Genomic DNA, 15,997 nt, shown 5'->3' with positions numbered 1-15,997 from the left:
ACTATATGACCATTTTGTTTAAATTAAATACAAAACTGACTCTGTACTAACTGACTAGTCTTTTGTTTGTGTCATTACAGGGACTGAGTTTTACTTATTACTGTCGAACCAAAACGTTTACTTAATTCTTGAATCAAAACTTTAAAAATAGGCCTCCTGAGTGGCGCAGTGCTAGCTGTGCCACTAGAGATCCTGGTTCGAGTCCAGGCTCTGTCGCATGCGGCCGTGCCCCTGAGACCCATGGGGCGGCTCACAACTGGCCCAGCGTCGTCCGGGTTAGGGGAGGGTTTGGCCGGCAGGGATGTTCTTGTCCCATCGTGCACTAGCGACTCCTGTGGCGGGCCGGGCACAATGCATGCTGACAGATCGCCAGGTGTACGGTGTTTTCCCCGACACATTGGTGCAGCTGACTTCCGGGTTAAGCGGGCATTGTGTCAAGAAGCAGTGCGGCTTGGCTGGGTTGTTTTCCGGAGGACGTACAGCTCTCGACCTACGCCTCTCCTGAGTTGCAGTGATGGGACAAGACTGTAACTACCAATTGGATACCACAAAATTAGGGAGAAAAAGGGGTACATTTAAGAATTTTTTAAAAACTTTAAAATAAACTCCAATGGCTTCATAATGTTAGGAACTTGAATCACAGTGATAGATAGGCTTGACTGTGGTTAAAATGTTATAACATCATGTTTCTGTGTGTACAGCAAAGAATTTCTTATATAAACCTTCATATTCTCTTCTGTGCAATTTGTGTTTACAGTCTGCAGTACGAGACGTATGTGGCAGGGTCTACAGACAATCACAGATTACAAAGGGAAAACCAGCCTCGTCGCGGTCACCGACATCTTGCTCCCAGACAAGCTAAACACCTTCTGGTGGGGATCATATTTCCGAATTTCCTGAGTGACCTCTTAGGGTGAAAGCGGTTGAGGTGTCAAGGATCAGGGCTGTACAGCAAATCTCCTACGTGGAGGCAGTGAAGAAAGTTGAAGGGGCATGTTCTGAAGAAGATATTGCAGTGGATGCACCTCAACCAGTTGCAAATGTTATACGTCAATCTGGATACAAATATTGTGAATAAGGTGTATTTTGTAGCATTTATAGCTACAGTTGTTAACTGCACAAGTGTCCAAGAAGCTGGACATATCTGGAGCCAAGAAGATTTTCGTCCTCCGAGACTTAATGGCAGAAGCACTGCAAGGACTACTGTCGTTAGGAAATGTCCCGCCCTCACAGGATCATTCTGAGCTTGTGTAGCGACCTGATTAGAACAGAAAAGCAGGCTGATTTAGTTTAACATTTCGTTTTTGATAGTTTGTATGGAATTTTTTATATGTATTTTTTACACCACATTTTTTGGGAGGTGACTTTATTATCCACGTGTACAGTAGGTGGCGCAATGCACATATAATTGTTGCAAACGCCATTATACCAAAGAAGAAGAAACAAGTGAAGTGACCAACAACCATTTCCACGTTATCGGTTTTTATTTAGACATTTATTCACACCATGGAACTCAAAATATGACAAATTTAACAGCACAGTATCACATATGTACCCCAGGTAGTCTTTCATTCGCGTTATAGTCAGGACATTATCTAGTTAACGCTAGCTGCTAACGTTAGCAAACAATGGCTAACTGTATGGTGTTTCACACTCAAATAGCCTCCATTATGGAGGTTCTAGCGAATGCAGCCGTGGCAGAGATCTGTAAACTCGTAGACGATGACTATGCAGTGTTTCGTTTGGAAATAACTCGAAGCCAGAAAGAAAACATGGCATTGCGGAGGAAACTACTGGAATCGAAAGTGGCACGGGAGCGCGCAGAGAGGACAACGCGAGAACGCGTTCTCGCCAGTCGTCCCTGTAGTGCCAAGACCCTCGTCCGATGCAGAGGAATGGCAAGAGGTACATTTAGCAGAAGTCCGAGGATAATTTATTGCATTTCCTATTACTTACTAAATGAAAACATGACAAATGGGGGTGTAGTGAGATACCCAATGGGCTGGACGTTTTTCTTCTCATCATTCATCTTGAAAGAACGTACTGTGTATATTAAAATCGTGGAAATCATTGAATCCGCCATCATTAACCAAATGGAAAAAATCGAATGATTATTATTGAAATAGCATGGGCGACCGAGGAAAAACTATTTAAGGCCATGTGGCAAGCACTAGTGATGGAGGTGTGAGAATGCGGATGTAGTCTGTTTGTGTGCGTCTGTAAGTTGTTGTTCATGTGTATGTTTTGTATTTGGTGTTTAAAAAACTGGAAAATATATATAAACATTATCAAGAAGTTGTCCATTGAGGTCTGGAGGACTGCACTGAATTTAAAATGTTTCCTTGCTGTCAAAATTAACAAAATAATTGTCCTCCATCCATCGTTTTTGGATGCTACCTTAATTGATTTAATTGATTATTAGTAAGCTGGACACAATCATGAAACTGTATGAATGTGGGACCATTATCATTTCTACACAGAGTTTAGTAATTTCAAAGTATATTGAGTTTGTAAAAAAATACTCAAACCAGCCGCGGGCTGATTGGCCGATTTACATCCTTGCCAATTCTAGTCAGTGTCAAAACTGCCAATAGTGTACAATATAGCAATGACAGTACCTAACTTAACCTCTTGAGTGTAGGGGGCAGTATTTTGATGTTTGGATGAAAAAACGTACCCAAATTAAACTGCCTATTTCTCAGGCCCAGACTCTAGAATATGCATATAATTGTCAGATTGGGATAGAAAACACTATAAAGTTTCCAAAACTGTCAAAATATTGTCTGTGAGTATAACAGAACTGATATTGCAGGCGAAAACCTGAGGAAAATCAAACAAGGAAGTGGCCTCTTTTGAAAGCTCCATGTTCCATAGCCTGCCTTCGCTCCATTTAAAGGGATATCAATCCGATTCCTTTTCCTATGGCTTCCCCATGGTGTGAACAGTCTTTAGACATAGTTTCAGGCTATTATTTTGAAAAATGAGCGAGAAAGATCACATCGCGTCATTGTATGGCTGGGTGCCAGCAGCGTTTTGTATGCGCAACAGCTTGGAGCAGCCATTTTCTCTCTCTCTTCTATTGAAGAAGCTACATTCCCGGTTGATATATTATCGATTTAGATATTGTAAAAACAACCTGAGGATTGATTATAAAAAACGTTGGAAATATTTCTACGAACATTACGGATACTATTTGTAATTTTTGTCTGCGATGTCGTGAACCACCTCTTTTGCCCAAATCACTCTCTCAGGTGAAGGGCATCTCACTGGAGGCTACAGGAGCTTTGTGAAGCCAGCGGGACACAATACATGGAGAGATGACCAACCAATCACTGTTGATGAGTGGAGTGGAACCTCAACCCAGCAAGTTATTGTGATAGAGGTTAGTGCAATAGTATTACATCACATCAAATGTTGCCAGTTTATTTCAGATTGGCTCCCCTCAGCTATTCACTTGCATACATGTACAGGTTCATGTACATTTGAAGTCGGAAGTAAGACTTCCATTGTTATCCAGTTCAATTCATGTACTGATAATCACCTCCTCTCTTCTTGTGTTAGTCTGCAGATGCAGAGGCTGCAGGTCCTGGGGTCAAGCTGGAGAGGTCTGAAGGAGAGGAGGACCCAAAACACAGCAGAGACATCCAGACTGGATTGGCTGGAGTGCCCCCTGTAGCTACGGAGGACCCCACCATCACCCCAGCGCAGCCTAGGACCCAATGCAGCATAACGGAGGTCAATGGAATGCCAAACGCCATCCTCAAGTCAGAGACAGACACAAAAACTTTAACAGTGCTGGAGCGACTGGGCTGTCCTCCTGCTCCCCGTTCAAAGTATTTACTTCACGGTAACCTGAGCCCGAGGACGGTTCTGTCCCATCAGGACTCGGGTGACGCATTACAGACTGGCAATGATCCATCCTGTTCATATGTTACAGAGACAGAGATGATACCTGGTGACATGCCTGTGGGCTTAGATACACAGACTAATCCAATGAGAGGGGACTGGAACCGGTACAGTAGTAGTGTATACTCTGAAGGGCGCCTAGATAAGAAAGGAGAGGGTCTGGTCATAGATGAGATGACTGTGAAAGTGGAGGGCGATGCTCCTCTGACATGGAATGCAGACAAGACTCACTTAGGAGGCCAGCCGCAGGTTAACACTAGTGACTTCTTAGACTACAGGGAAAGCTTACAGGCAAATCCAAATGTTGCAACCCACTACCCTTTACACTCGCTCAGGGATCGCGACCCTGTGTCCACGTCGATGGCACCTTCCGATTCACACGGACGCGTCCTTTTCGATCAGGTATTGAACTCAAACGACATGGCTAGAGCCCAGGCTCAGGGAGGGGGAGCAACATCAGGCGGTAGTAAAGAGAAAAGGTTCCTCTGCATGTTTTGTAACAAAGGCTTCAGCTACCCCCAGAAGGTGGAGATCCACCAGAGGATCCACACAGGGGAAAAACCCTTCAGCTGTAACCAGTGTCACATGCGCTTTGCTCAGGCCGGCACCCTGAAGAGACACCAGAGGGTCCACACAGGGGAGAAACCTTATAGCTGTACCCAGTGTCAAATGCGCTTCGCCCAGGCTTGCAACCTGAAGATGCACCTGAAGGTCCATATGGGAGAAAGGTCTTCTGACGTTTAGATCAAACCCTGCATTAAAGACAAAGGTGCATTGTCATTGTTGTCTGCAGAAAAGATCCACAGATGCATTTGGAATAACGAGTAACAGATTTCAGTGTTGAATATTCCTGGGTAGAATATTGCATCCAGAATTGTGTGAAATAATAAAGCATATTTAAGTCTAAAATGTCTGTTACATATTGTGTTTGTACTGTGTAGGATATATGATGTTCACAAATGCCTATTTCATTACTTCCAGATTTTGAATGAAAAAAATAATTGAGTTTATCAAGTTCATCCAGATTTTTAGTTGAGGTGTGTGGTTTTCCTATGGTGTATTTAACACTTGTTTTTGTTTAATAAACACAAAATGTGACTTTTCATTCTAAGACTTTCATTGACTCTCTTTAGTATACATCACTGATCTCACTCTATTCTGCATACATACCCGACAGTGTTTTATAACCAATATACACTTACTAAATATACCTACACATACCCACACACTAACAAACACTTACCGTACACGTCAAAAATGGTTTAATCAGGTTTGTCTGACTTTTGACTTATCATCGATGACTCATATTTACCCACAACATCAAATTTATGTCCAGCGGGGCTGTGTTACAAACAACAACGAAATGACAAGTGTGCTTGCTTCAATTCCTCAATGGCAAAATGCTGAGAAATGTACAGTAAATATAAAATGCACATCAAATTAACAATGTCATGTCTGGATTCAGTCTTGTGTCAGGTGAACTGTTGTGTCCTCACCTTTTGTCTGATAATTTACCATAATCAAAGTGTTCTCTTTCAATTTCTACCATGGTAATGCATGTGTTTTATTTTTGTTATTCTGTTGTAGGCCAATTTCAACAAGTGGAAGTCATTCTGTAACGACAGTATAGGACTCAAATGTAGTGAGGATGGGTAAACACTATGTTGAAAGTGTGTTTATCTGTGTGTGTATATACCTGAGGGAGTGTATGTCTGTGTAATCTGTATCACCTCTCTCTTCCAGGAGGAGGGTCCAGAGGTGCTGCTGATTTTTAATTTTTTTATTTCACCTTTATTTAACCAGGTAGGCTAGTTGAGAACAATTACAACTGCTCATTTACAACTGCGACCTGGCCAAGATAAAGCACAGCAGTTCGACACATACAACAACAGTTACACATGGAATAAACAAACATACGGTCAATAATACAGTAGAAAAAGTCTATATACTCTTTTTCCCGCACATTTGGCATCGAAATGATAATGCATAAGCAGAAAATAACTCCATACCTACTGTAAAATGTGGTGGTGGATCTTTGATGTTATGATACAGATTATACAGACACTCCTTCAGATACGTACACACACACAATAAACACACTTTCAACATGGAGTGTTTACCCATCCCCACTACGTTTGAGTCCTGTACTGTAGTTACAGAATGACTTCATTGGTGTTAAACCCATCATGGTGTACATAAATATGATGTTGGGGTTAAAATAAGTCAGCTATTAAAAGTCAAAAGTCATCGTCAGACAAACCCGACAGTGTTTGTTAGTGTGTAGGTATATTTAGCAAGTGTATAGCTAACTGCCCAAATAAAGGAAACACTTGAGCAAAAGTTTCCCATCATATTGGCTACCAATGCTAAAATAATAGATCAAAGTGACATTGAAAGAGGGCTCTCAAAGGAGCATAGGGGGTTTAAAGGGTGTGTGGGTCTCAGTCACCAGATCTCAAACCAATTCTGGAGCGGTACCCGAGAAGGCGTTATACACCACCATCAACAAAACACCAAATTTCTTGTGGAAGAATGGTGTCGCATCCCTCCAATAGACTTCCAGACACATGTTGAATCTATGCCAAGGTGCATTGAAGCTGTTCTAGTGGGTCGTGGTGTCTCAATGCCCTATTCAGACAGTTTATGTTGGTGTTTCCTTTATTTTGGCACTTACCTGTATAAATCCAAATCAAATCAAATCTTATTGGTCGCATACACATATTTAGCAGATGTTATTGCGGGTGTAGCAAAATGCTTGTGTCCCTAGCTCCAGCAGTGCAGTAATATCTAACACTTCACAACAATACACACAGATCTAAAAGTAAAAGATTGGAAATAAGAAATATATAAATATTAGGATGAGCGGAGTCTGGAGTATAAATGTGATGGGATCTGTAGACATTATGGGCAGTATGTGGATAGAATAGTATATACAGTACCAGTCAAAAGTTTGGACACACCTACTCTTTATTTGTATTATTTTCTATATTGTAGAATAATAGCAAAGACATCAAACCTATGAAATATGGAATCATGTAGTAACCAAAAAAAGTGCTAAACAAATCAAAATATATTTTATATTTGAGATTCTTCAAAGTAGACACCCTTTGCCTTGCTGACAGCTTTGCACAATGTAGAAAATAGTATTTAGACTGGAACTGTATACAGCAATAGTTGTACAGCAACAGTTGTATAGGATGGCATTGACTAAAATACAGTAAATACATATGAAATGAGTAAAACACTATGTAAACATCAAAGTGACCCGTGTTTAATTATTAAAGTGACCAGTGATTCCATGTCTATGTACATAGGGCAGCAGCCTCTAGGTGCAGGGTTGAGTAACTGGATGGTAGCAGGCTGACTGTGACTTAAGTTCAGGACAGCGTACTGGATGGAGGCCAGCTAGTGATGGCTATTTAACAGCCTTGAGATAGAAGCTGTTTTTCAGTCTCTTGGTCCCAGCTCTGATGCACCTGTACTGACCTCGCCTTCTCGATGATAGCAGGGTGAACAGGCCGTGGCTCGGGTAGTTGATGTCCTTGATGATCGTTTTGGCCTTCCTGTGACATCGACAATTCTCTATATTGGTTATAAAGCCTGTTGTTTGTGTGCAGAATAGGGTGATATCAGATGTGATGTATACTAAAGAGAGAGTCTCAAAGTCTTAGAATGGAAAGTCCCATTATGTGTTTATTAAACATAAAAGTTAAATACACCATATGAAAACCACACAAAAAATCTGCATGAACTTGATAAACTGCAATCATTTTCTATATATACACACAGTTCCATCAGGAAGTATTCACACCCCTTGACTTTTTCCACATTTTGTTGTGTTACAAAGTGGGATAAAATTATTTAATTGTGAAAAATATATATATAATAAACAATCTACACACAATACTCTGTAATGTCAAGTAGAAGACAAATTCTAACATTTGTAAAAACATATGAAAAATAAAACACGGAAGTATTCAGAACCCTTGACTTTTTCCACATTTTGTTAGCCTTATTTTTTTCTAAAATAGATTAAATATATATTTTTTCTCAGCAATCTACACACATTTTTGCAAATGTATTGTTTAGTGCAAAAAACTAAACAATACCTTATTTACATAAGTATTCAGACCATTTGCTATAAGACTCGAAATTGAGCTCAGGTGCATCCTGTTTCCATTGATCATCCTTGAGATGTTTCTAGAACTTGACTGGAGTCCACCTGTGGTAAATTAAATTGATTGGACATGATTTGGAAAGGCATACACCTGTCTATATAAGGTCCCACAGTTAACAATTAATGTCAGAGCAAAAACCAAGCCATGAGGTCGAAGGAATTGTCCGTAGATCTCCGAGACAGGATTGTGTCAAGGCACAGATCTTGGGAAAGGTACCAAAAAATGTCTGCAGCATTGAAGGTCCCCAAGAACACAGTGGCCTACATCATTCTTAAATGGAAGTTTGGAACCACCAAGACTCTTCCTAGAGCTGGCCGCCCAGCCAAACCGAGCAGTCAGGGGAGAAGGGCCTTGGTCAGGGAGGTGCCCAAGAACCCGATGGTAACTCTGACAGCGCTCGAGAGTTCCTCCGTGGAGATGGGAGAACCTTCAAGAAGGACAACCATCTCTGTAGCACTCCACCAAATCAGGCCTTTATGGTAGAGTGTGTTGTGGAATAATCAGAATTTGTTGGTAACATAGGTAAGATGTTTTATATTCATCATATGTTTGTAAGTTACTTCTCATCAAGAATGTTATTTTTGTATAATACTGTGGCAGGGTTGCAGTTATCTGTTCTATGTCAAGACTAAGTTGCATGGGCCGCAGAGAGGGGAGAGAGGGGAGAGGCTGTCTGTGCCAGCCACTCCCTACTTTTCCCATTGGGGAAAGGAGGATGGCAGTGTCTGGAATCATTCTATCCTCTCCGTGAGTTTGTCCAGGATTGGTTGTATCTAAATGACAATTTGATATATGCCTGTTGATATGGAGGGTTGGTTTATGGTTTCGGGGTTTGAGTAAGGAGACAAAGCTGAACGATTTATTATGTCTATGCTGTCTGACTATGTGTGTTCTTTGCTATTAAAGGATCGCAGTTGCAATGCAGAAGGGGCTCTCAGAGAATTCATTGAGAGACACTGAATTTATCTGAGAGTCACAGGATTGTGATAGAGCTGATATAATTAAAGATGGACTTTGATAACTAACTCTGACTTGTGTGTGGTTTGCGCTCATGATTTGGTAAATAGAGGAAATTTCCACGACAAGTGGCAGGACGGAAGCCACTCCTCATTAAAAGGCACCTGACAGCCCGCTTGGAGTTTGCCAAAAGGCACCTAAAGACTCTCAGACCATGAGAAACAAGATTCTCTGGTCTGATGAAACCAAGATTGAACTTTTTGGCCTGAATACCAAGCATCACGTCAGGAGGAAACCTGGCACCATCCCTACGGTGAAGCATGGTGGTGGCAGCATCATGCTTTAGAGATGTTTTTGGGAGACTAGTCAGGATCGAGGGAAAGATGAAGGGAGCAAAGTACAGAGAGATCCTTAATGAAAGCCTTCTCCAGAGCGCTCAGGACCTCAGACGGGGGCAAAGGTTCAACTTCCAACAGGACAACGACCCTAAGCACACAGCCAAGACAACACAGGAATGGCTTCGGCACAAGTCTCTAAATGTCCTTGAGTGGCCCAGCCAGAGCCCGGATCGAACGTCTATGGGGAGACCTGAAAACAGCTGTGCAGCAACGCTCCCCATCCAACCTGACAGAGCTTGAGAGGATCTGCAGAGAAGAATGAGAAACTCCCATGTGCCAAGCATGTAGCATCATATCCAAGAAGACTCGAGGCTGTATTCGCTGCCAAAGGTGCTTCAACGAAGTACTGAGCAAAGGGTCTGAATACTTGTGTAATTGTGATATAACTTTTTTTTTAAATGTCTAAAGAACCTGTTTTTGCCTTGTCATTTTTGGTTGTCATAACTCTCCTGTGAAGATCTGAAGGATCAGGTTACAGTGAGTCTGCTCTACAGCGTCCTCTCTCTCCCGCAGAGGAGAGAGGTGGCGAGGGCCATGTTATGGCGATCATAAAATACTCTGCGCCTCTGGGCTCTGCAGTATTGGGATTGGAATGTGTGACTTTGGGAGAAAGAGAGACATGCCAAAAACTCCTACATCCCCAAAATTGGAGAATTAAACAATATTTATATTTTGGATAATGTGCAACCGGTCCGTGGACACTAAAGGAACAGTCATGTCGAGTTTGTTTCATTTAGCGACCTCATGAAGGACAGAACATACACATCACTGTATCTTTGTTTGTATACACTTCTCAATTATGGGGTTTGCATCTGAATGTTGTATAAAATAAATGATTACGCATAAGAATACTTTGAAAGATAACAATGATTTTATTCTTCTAAATGAGAATTGTTTTTCATAGAAACTTATGATCAGTCAGTGGCCATGACTAAGGCGTGAGCCGGATGTTGCAAAATGGTTTAAACTACAACTCTACCAAAGGACAAGACCAGAGAATGTGGAGATCATCCCCAATCTGAAATGGTTAAGAAATCTACAAACTAAAAGACCAATTATTCAGTCTGCAGCTGTTTAAACACTTTAGTCCGGTAAACGCATCCGATCTAAGATAAATGGTACTCTGAAAGATCTATTCTCAAGAACGTTTCCCGAATGGTACTCTGACGTATCCATTAAAACAAGCTTCAACTATGAAAGACTGATCTCTGGTGTACAAACCAGAGACTCTGTCAACTGACTATCCAGCATACGCACTGGCGTTCACAGAGGACAACAAAGGCATACACTTGTAAATATGTAAATTGCTAATTCTTTTCGAATGAACGGTTGTTCATGTTCAAAATATGAGCATTTCCATGAGTGTACACTCAGGGCCAAAAGTTGAGAATGACACAAATATACATTTTCAAATCTGCTGCCTCAGTGTCTTTAGATATTTTTGTCAGATGTTACTATGGAATACTGAAGTATAATTACACACGTTTCATACGTGTCAAAGGCTTTTATTGACAATTACATGAAGTTGATGCAAAGAGTCAATATTTGCAGTGTTGACCCTTCTTTTTCAAGACCTCTGCAATCCGCCCTGGTATGCTGTCAATTAACTTCTGGGCCACATCCTGACTGATGGCAGCCCATTCTTGCATAATCAATGCTTGGAGTTTGTCAGAATTTGTGGGGTTTTGTTTGTCCACCCGCCTCTTGAGGATTGACCACAAGTTCTCAATGGGATTAAGGTCTGGGGAGTTTCCTGGCCATGGACCCAAAATATTGATGTATTGTTCCCCGAGCCACTTAGTTATCACTTTTGCCTTATGGCAAGGTGCTCCATCATGCTGGAAAAGGCATTGTTCGTCACCAAACTGTTCCTGGATGGTTGGGAGAAGTTGCTCTCGGAGGATGTGTTGGTACGCAATTCCAGTGTAGATCTGGCTTTGTGTTCCAGGTTATTTGCCTGCTGAAAGGTGAATTAATCTCCCAGTGTCTGGTGGAAAGCAGACGGAACCAGGTTTTTTAAATAATTTTTTATTTAGCTCCATTCCATTTCTTTTTTGTCTTGAAAAACTCCCCCGTCCTTGACGATTACAAGCATACCTTTAACATGATGCAGGCACCACTATGACTGAAAATATGGAGAGTGGTACTCAGTAATGTGTTGTATTGTATTTGCCCCAAACATGACACTTTGTATTCAGGACAAAAAGTGTATTGCTTTAACACATTTTTTTGCAGTATTACTTTAGTGCAAACAAGATGAATGTTTTGGAATATTTGTATTCTGTACAGGCTTCCTCAGTCAATTAGGTAGGTATTGTTGAGTAACTACAAAAATTGTGTTGATCCATCCTCAGTTTTCTATCACAGCCATTAAACTCTGACTGTTTCAAAGTCACCATTGGCCACATGGTGAAATCCCTGAGCGGCTTCCTTCTTCTCTTGCAACTGAGTTAGGAGGGATGCCTGTATCTTTGTAATGACTGGGTGAATTGATAGACCATCAAAAGTATAATTAATAACTTCATCATGCTCAAAGGGATATTTAACGTCAGCTTTTAAAAATATTTTTACCTATCTACCAATAGATGGGTAAAATAGGTGCTGTTTGAAATTCACTGCGTGGATTTGTGTGGGGTACAGAGATGAGGCAGTCATAAAGAACATGTTAAACAGTATTATTGCACACAGAGTGAGTCCATGCAACGTATTATGTGACATGTTAAGCACATTTTTACTCCTTTACTTATTTAGGCTTGCCATAACGAAGGGGTTGAATACGTATTGACGACATTTTAGCTTTTTATTTAAAAAAAATTGTAACATTTAAAAAAACATAACATTATGGGGTATTTATTGTGCCTAGGCCAGTGACAAAACATCTCAATGTAATCAATTTTAAATTCATGCTTCCACAAAATGTGGATAAAGTCAAGGGGTGTGAATACTGTGAGGGCACTGTATGTTTTGTGTTTTCCCCCCACACTAAATACAAACATACACATATGAACAAGAATTTACAGATGCACACAAAACTACAGCTCATCTGCCCAGATCCACATGCTCACACTCCCATCCCTAGTGCCTGCATTATTGTTTGCTACTTTGGCCTTAAATTGTACCCGTTTATTTTTCTAGGTCGCCCATGCTATTTCAATAATAAATAATTTGATTGTTCCATTGTGTAATGATGGTGGATTGATTGATTTCCAGGATTTTAGTATATCTTTTTTCAAAATAAGAGAATCGTCCAGCCCATTGGGTATCTCACTACACCCCCATATTACATGTCTTGACATTTGCAGACAGATTAAAATTAACATTGTAATACTTCTGACAGCCAATTTTCTAACTCAGCCCATAACTTTTGGACTTCATAGCTTTCCCAGAATGCATGGATTATTGAGTTATTTGTGAATTTTGTGTCTTGTATGATGAATTCTATCCGTTGGTTTATACCGGATTAAGCATACATTTGCTGTAATTTCATTAGTTATGCTCCAACTTTCCCTCCATCATGTGCCAACATCAGTTCTTTTTAAGTGTTGGTTCCAATAGTAAGAGATTGTCAGGTGGATATGCTCTCTGTAAGGTTTTGTATATCTTATCTATCATATGAACATCCTTTACTGACTTAAATAAGATTCCCTCAATGTCTCTCTGATGTCCAAAAGATTTCAAATCAACATTTTGTGATATGTAACTTTAGTTGCATGTACAGTATTTGAATATATCCTCATTGGTCAGTCCAAAATTGCTTTTTACTTCTGTCAACAGGAGGGGGGTGAGAGAGGACATCCCTGTCTTGTGCCCCTTTCTAAAGCAATCTCATCAGGTAATGTATTATTTGATTTATGATATTGATATAATTTATTTAAATATATTATTTCTCCTGGAAACTTGAAAGATTCTAAAGTTTTGAATAGAAAAGACCATTTAAGACGGTCAAAAGCCTTTTCGGCATCAACAGCCATTATTGATAAATCTTTCTCATTTTTTTGCGTATTGTATTAAACATGTCCTTGTATTTGTTTGTGTCTATTTCTTTTCAACCCTGTTGATTGATATGTATCAAGTCTGGTAAGACTTTTGCCATGCTAATGCTTATAAGCTTTGCTATTATTGTATTGTCACAATTTATTAAACTTGTGGGTCTATAATCAGCATGGGACTCTCCAGATTTTCCTGGTTTTAATATAACTGAAATAACAGTTTGATACATGGAACTAGGTCGTACTGAACTGAGTGACGAGTGTTGTCATTTGTGTAAAGAGGTGCACTACTTTGCCCCAAAATGTTTAATATAATGGTAATGGGAAAGTCATGTTTTAACAGTATCCAATATTTATTTTCGGGTGATCTGTTTTCAGTGATTGTTTTTTTGTCTGCTGATAATTGCTTCAGGGTTCTTGAGTCTAAGGCTATAGGATCCATCCAATTGTTGTTTAATTCTGATTTCTATACATTTTCATATAAGCTTTTAAAATGGTCATTAATCGCGTTGTTTCTAATTACCACATTTGTATCTTTTAAAATATAAATGTAGCGTTTTGTTAGAGCTGCGAGATAGTTACCAGATTTATTTGCCATTAAGTAGTATGCTTTATTTGAGTTTAACCTGTAGTTGTAGGCTCTCTTCAAAAGTAAAAGATTGTATTCCTGCTCAAGTTCAGATAATACAAGGCAAACAAGAAAATGTAAAAGACTTATCAGCTTTTTGTAAGATAGTGATTTATTTTTCTTACAATTATCATTTCTAAATCAGATTTTATTTTTGCCGAGTATGAGACTATCAGTCCCCTAATATACACTTTAAAGGCATCCCAAATTATATTGGGGGTCGGCTTTTCTTTGTCCTCCATTTCTACATTTGTAATGGTTGTTATTCTTTTGTTTACGTATTTAATACATTTTGGGTCCAGAACATGCGCTCTGTTCATTCTACAGATTCTGTCGCTAAGTGTAATTTCTGTTTGTGTAATTAAGCATGATACCAGACAACGATCCGATATCACACTATATCATTCATTTTTTAATCTAGTAATTAGTTTATTGCATTTTTAGGAATAAAATGTGTCAATTCTTGAATAGATTTTCTTACTTTGAGAAAAAAAAGTAATTGTCTTTGGTAGTTGGGAATAGTAGTCTCTAGGTGTCCTGTAAATTATTTGTAGCGATTACATATTTCAGCCTCTGGAGGCTCCCTAAATTTGCCTTTTTTATTACTACCTCTGTCAATGTTATCAAACGTGTAATTTGGGGCACCTGTCCTGAATAAAAGTTCCTGTCTGGATTTGATCTAATATAGTTTGCATTACATCTAAAAACACCAGATTTGCCCCGGTACAAACACAAAATCGCGAGCTTGGGACCATAAGGTTCTATCTGAATTTTTTTCAAAATTGTCTTATTGATGTAGCTTTGTTCTGATCAATGTTCTCTACATATATATAGTACTCTAAATAACCCAATTCATGTTGTTTAGTTAAAAAGAATACAAGATAAAAATGGCTGACACCATTCAAACCAATGAGGGTTCAGAAATGTAAAGCCAATTATCTCAATCATCTTCTTGAAGATAGAACCTTAGAGTCTTAAAATCTCGATATGTAACATACTTTTAAAACTTATACTACTGTTCAAAAGTTTGGGGTCAGTTAGAAATGTCCTTGTTTTTGAAAGAAAAGCACATTTTTTGTCCATTAAAATAACATCAAATTGATCAGAAATACAGTGTTGACATTGTTAATGTTGTAAATGACTATTGTAGCAGGAAACGGCAGATTTATTTTTAATAGAATATCTACATAGGCCCATTATTAGCAACCATCACTCCTGTGTTCCAATGACACATTGTGTTAGCTAATCCAAGTTTATCCTTTTAAAAAGGCTAATTGATCATTAGAAAACCCTTTTGCAAGTATGTTAGCACAGCTGAAAACTGTTGTTCTGATTAAAGAAGCAATAAAACTGGCCTTCTTTAGACTTGTTGAGTATCTGGAGCATCAGCATTTGTGGGTTCAAAACGGCCAAAAACAAAGAACTTTCCTCTGAAACTCGTCAGTCTATTCTTGTTCTGAGAAATAAGAAATGCGAGAAATTGCCAAAAGCTGTGTACTACTCCCTTCACAGAACAGCACAAACTGGCCCTAACCAGAATAGAAAGAGTAGATGGAGGCCCCGGTCCACAACTGAGCAAGAGGACATGTACATTAATGTCTAGTTTGAGAAACAGAAGCCTCACAAGTCGTCAACTGGCAGCTTCATTAAATAGAACCCGCAAAACACCAGTCTCAGCGTCAACAGTGAAGAGGCGACTCCGGGATGCTGGCCTTCTATGCAAAGTTCCTCTGTCCAATGTCTGTGTTCTTTTGCCCATCTTAATGGCATTTTCTTTGCAACTGCCTAGAAGGCCAGCATCCCGTAGTCGCCTCTTCACTGTTGACGTTGAGACTGCTGAGAGATGGTTTCTGATAATGGGCCTCTGTACGCCTATGTAGAAATCTGCCGTTTCTAGCTACAATAGTCATTAACAACATTAACAATGTCTACACTGTATTT

The 15,997-nt window shown here is 39.7% G+C and overlaps 4 protein-coding genes across 7 annotated transcripts in view; 3 read left to right on the top strand and 1 right to left on the bottom strand.

The window, feature by feature from the left end:
* The window catches only part of LOC112231940 (zinc finger protein 583), a 969,163-nt gene that overhangs the window by 474,499 nt on the left and 478,667 nt on the right, over window positions 1–15,997 (bottom strand). The gene's annotated exons all lie outside the window — the stretch shown is intronic.
* LOC112231889 (zinc finger protein with KRAB and SCAN domains 8-like) overlaps window positions 1–15,997 on the top strand; it is a 359,191-nt gene that overhangs the window by 48,561 nt on the left and 294,633 nt on the right. The window lies entirely within an intron of this gene.
* The window catches only part of LOC112231888 (zinc finger protein 629), a 233,573-nt gene that overhangs the window by 36,871 nt on the left and 180,705 nt on the right, over window positions 1–15,997 (top strand). The window lies entirely within an intron of this gene.
* LOC121841791 (zinc finger protein 34-like) lies at window positions 1,435–5,011 on the top strand. The gene is made up of 3 exons (XM_042311943.1): window positions 1,435–1,905; window positions 3,252–3,382; window positions 3,562–5,011. Exons 1-3 carry the CDS (start codon window positions 1,629–1,631, stop codon window positions 4,648–4,650), a joined length of 1,497 nt encoding a protein of 498 aa, XP_042167877.1. The 5' UTR covers window positions 1,435–1,628; the 3' UTR covers window positions 4,651–5,011.

Source organism: Oncorhynchus tshawytscha, linkage group LG34 (genome assembly GCF_018296145.1).
Source record: "Oncorhynchus tshawytscha isolate Ot180627B linkage group LG34, Otsh_v2.0, whole genome shotgun sequence".
Classification (NCBI taxonomy): Eukaryota; Metazoa; Chordata; class Actinopteri; order Salmoniformes; family Salmonidae; genus Oncorhynchus; species Oncorhynchus tshawytscha.
Note: the sequence above shows the minus strand (reverse complement) of the source record. Positions and strands in the feature narration are given on the sequence as shown.

Excerpts from the sequence above, each read along its gene's own strand:
- LOC121841791 (XM_042311943.1), top strand. The coding sequence starts at position 1,629 with ATGGCTAACTGTATGGTGTTTCACACTCAAATAGCCTCCATTATGGAG. Across the intron at positions 1,906-3,251 it reads ATGCAGAGGAATGGCAAGAG|GTGAAGGGCATCTCACTGGA; the intron begins GTACATTTAGCA and ends TCACTCTCTCAG. Across the intron at positions 3,383-3,561 it reads AGCAAGTTATTGTGATAGAG|TCTGCAGATGCAGAGGCTGC; the intron begins GTTAGTGCAATA and ends TTCTTGTGTTAG.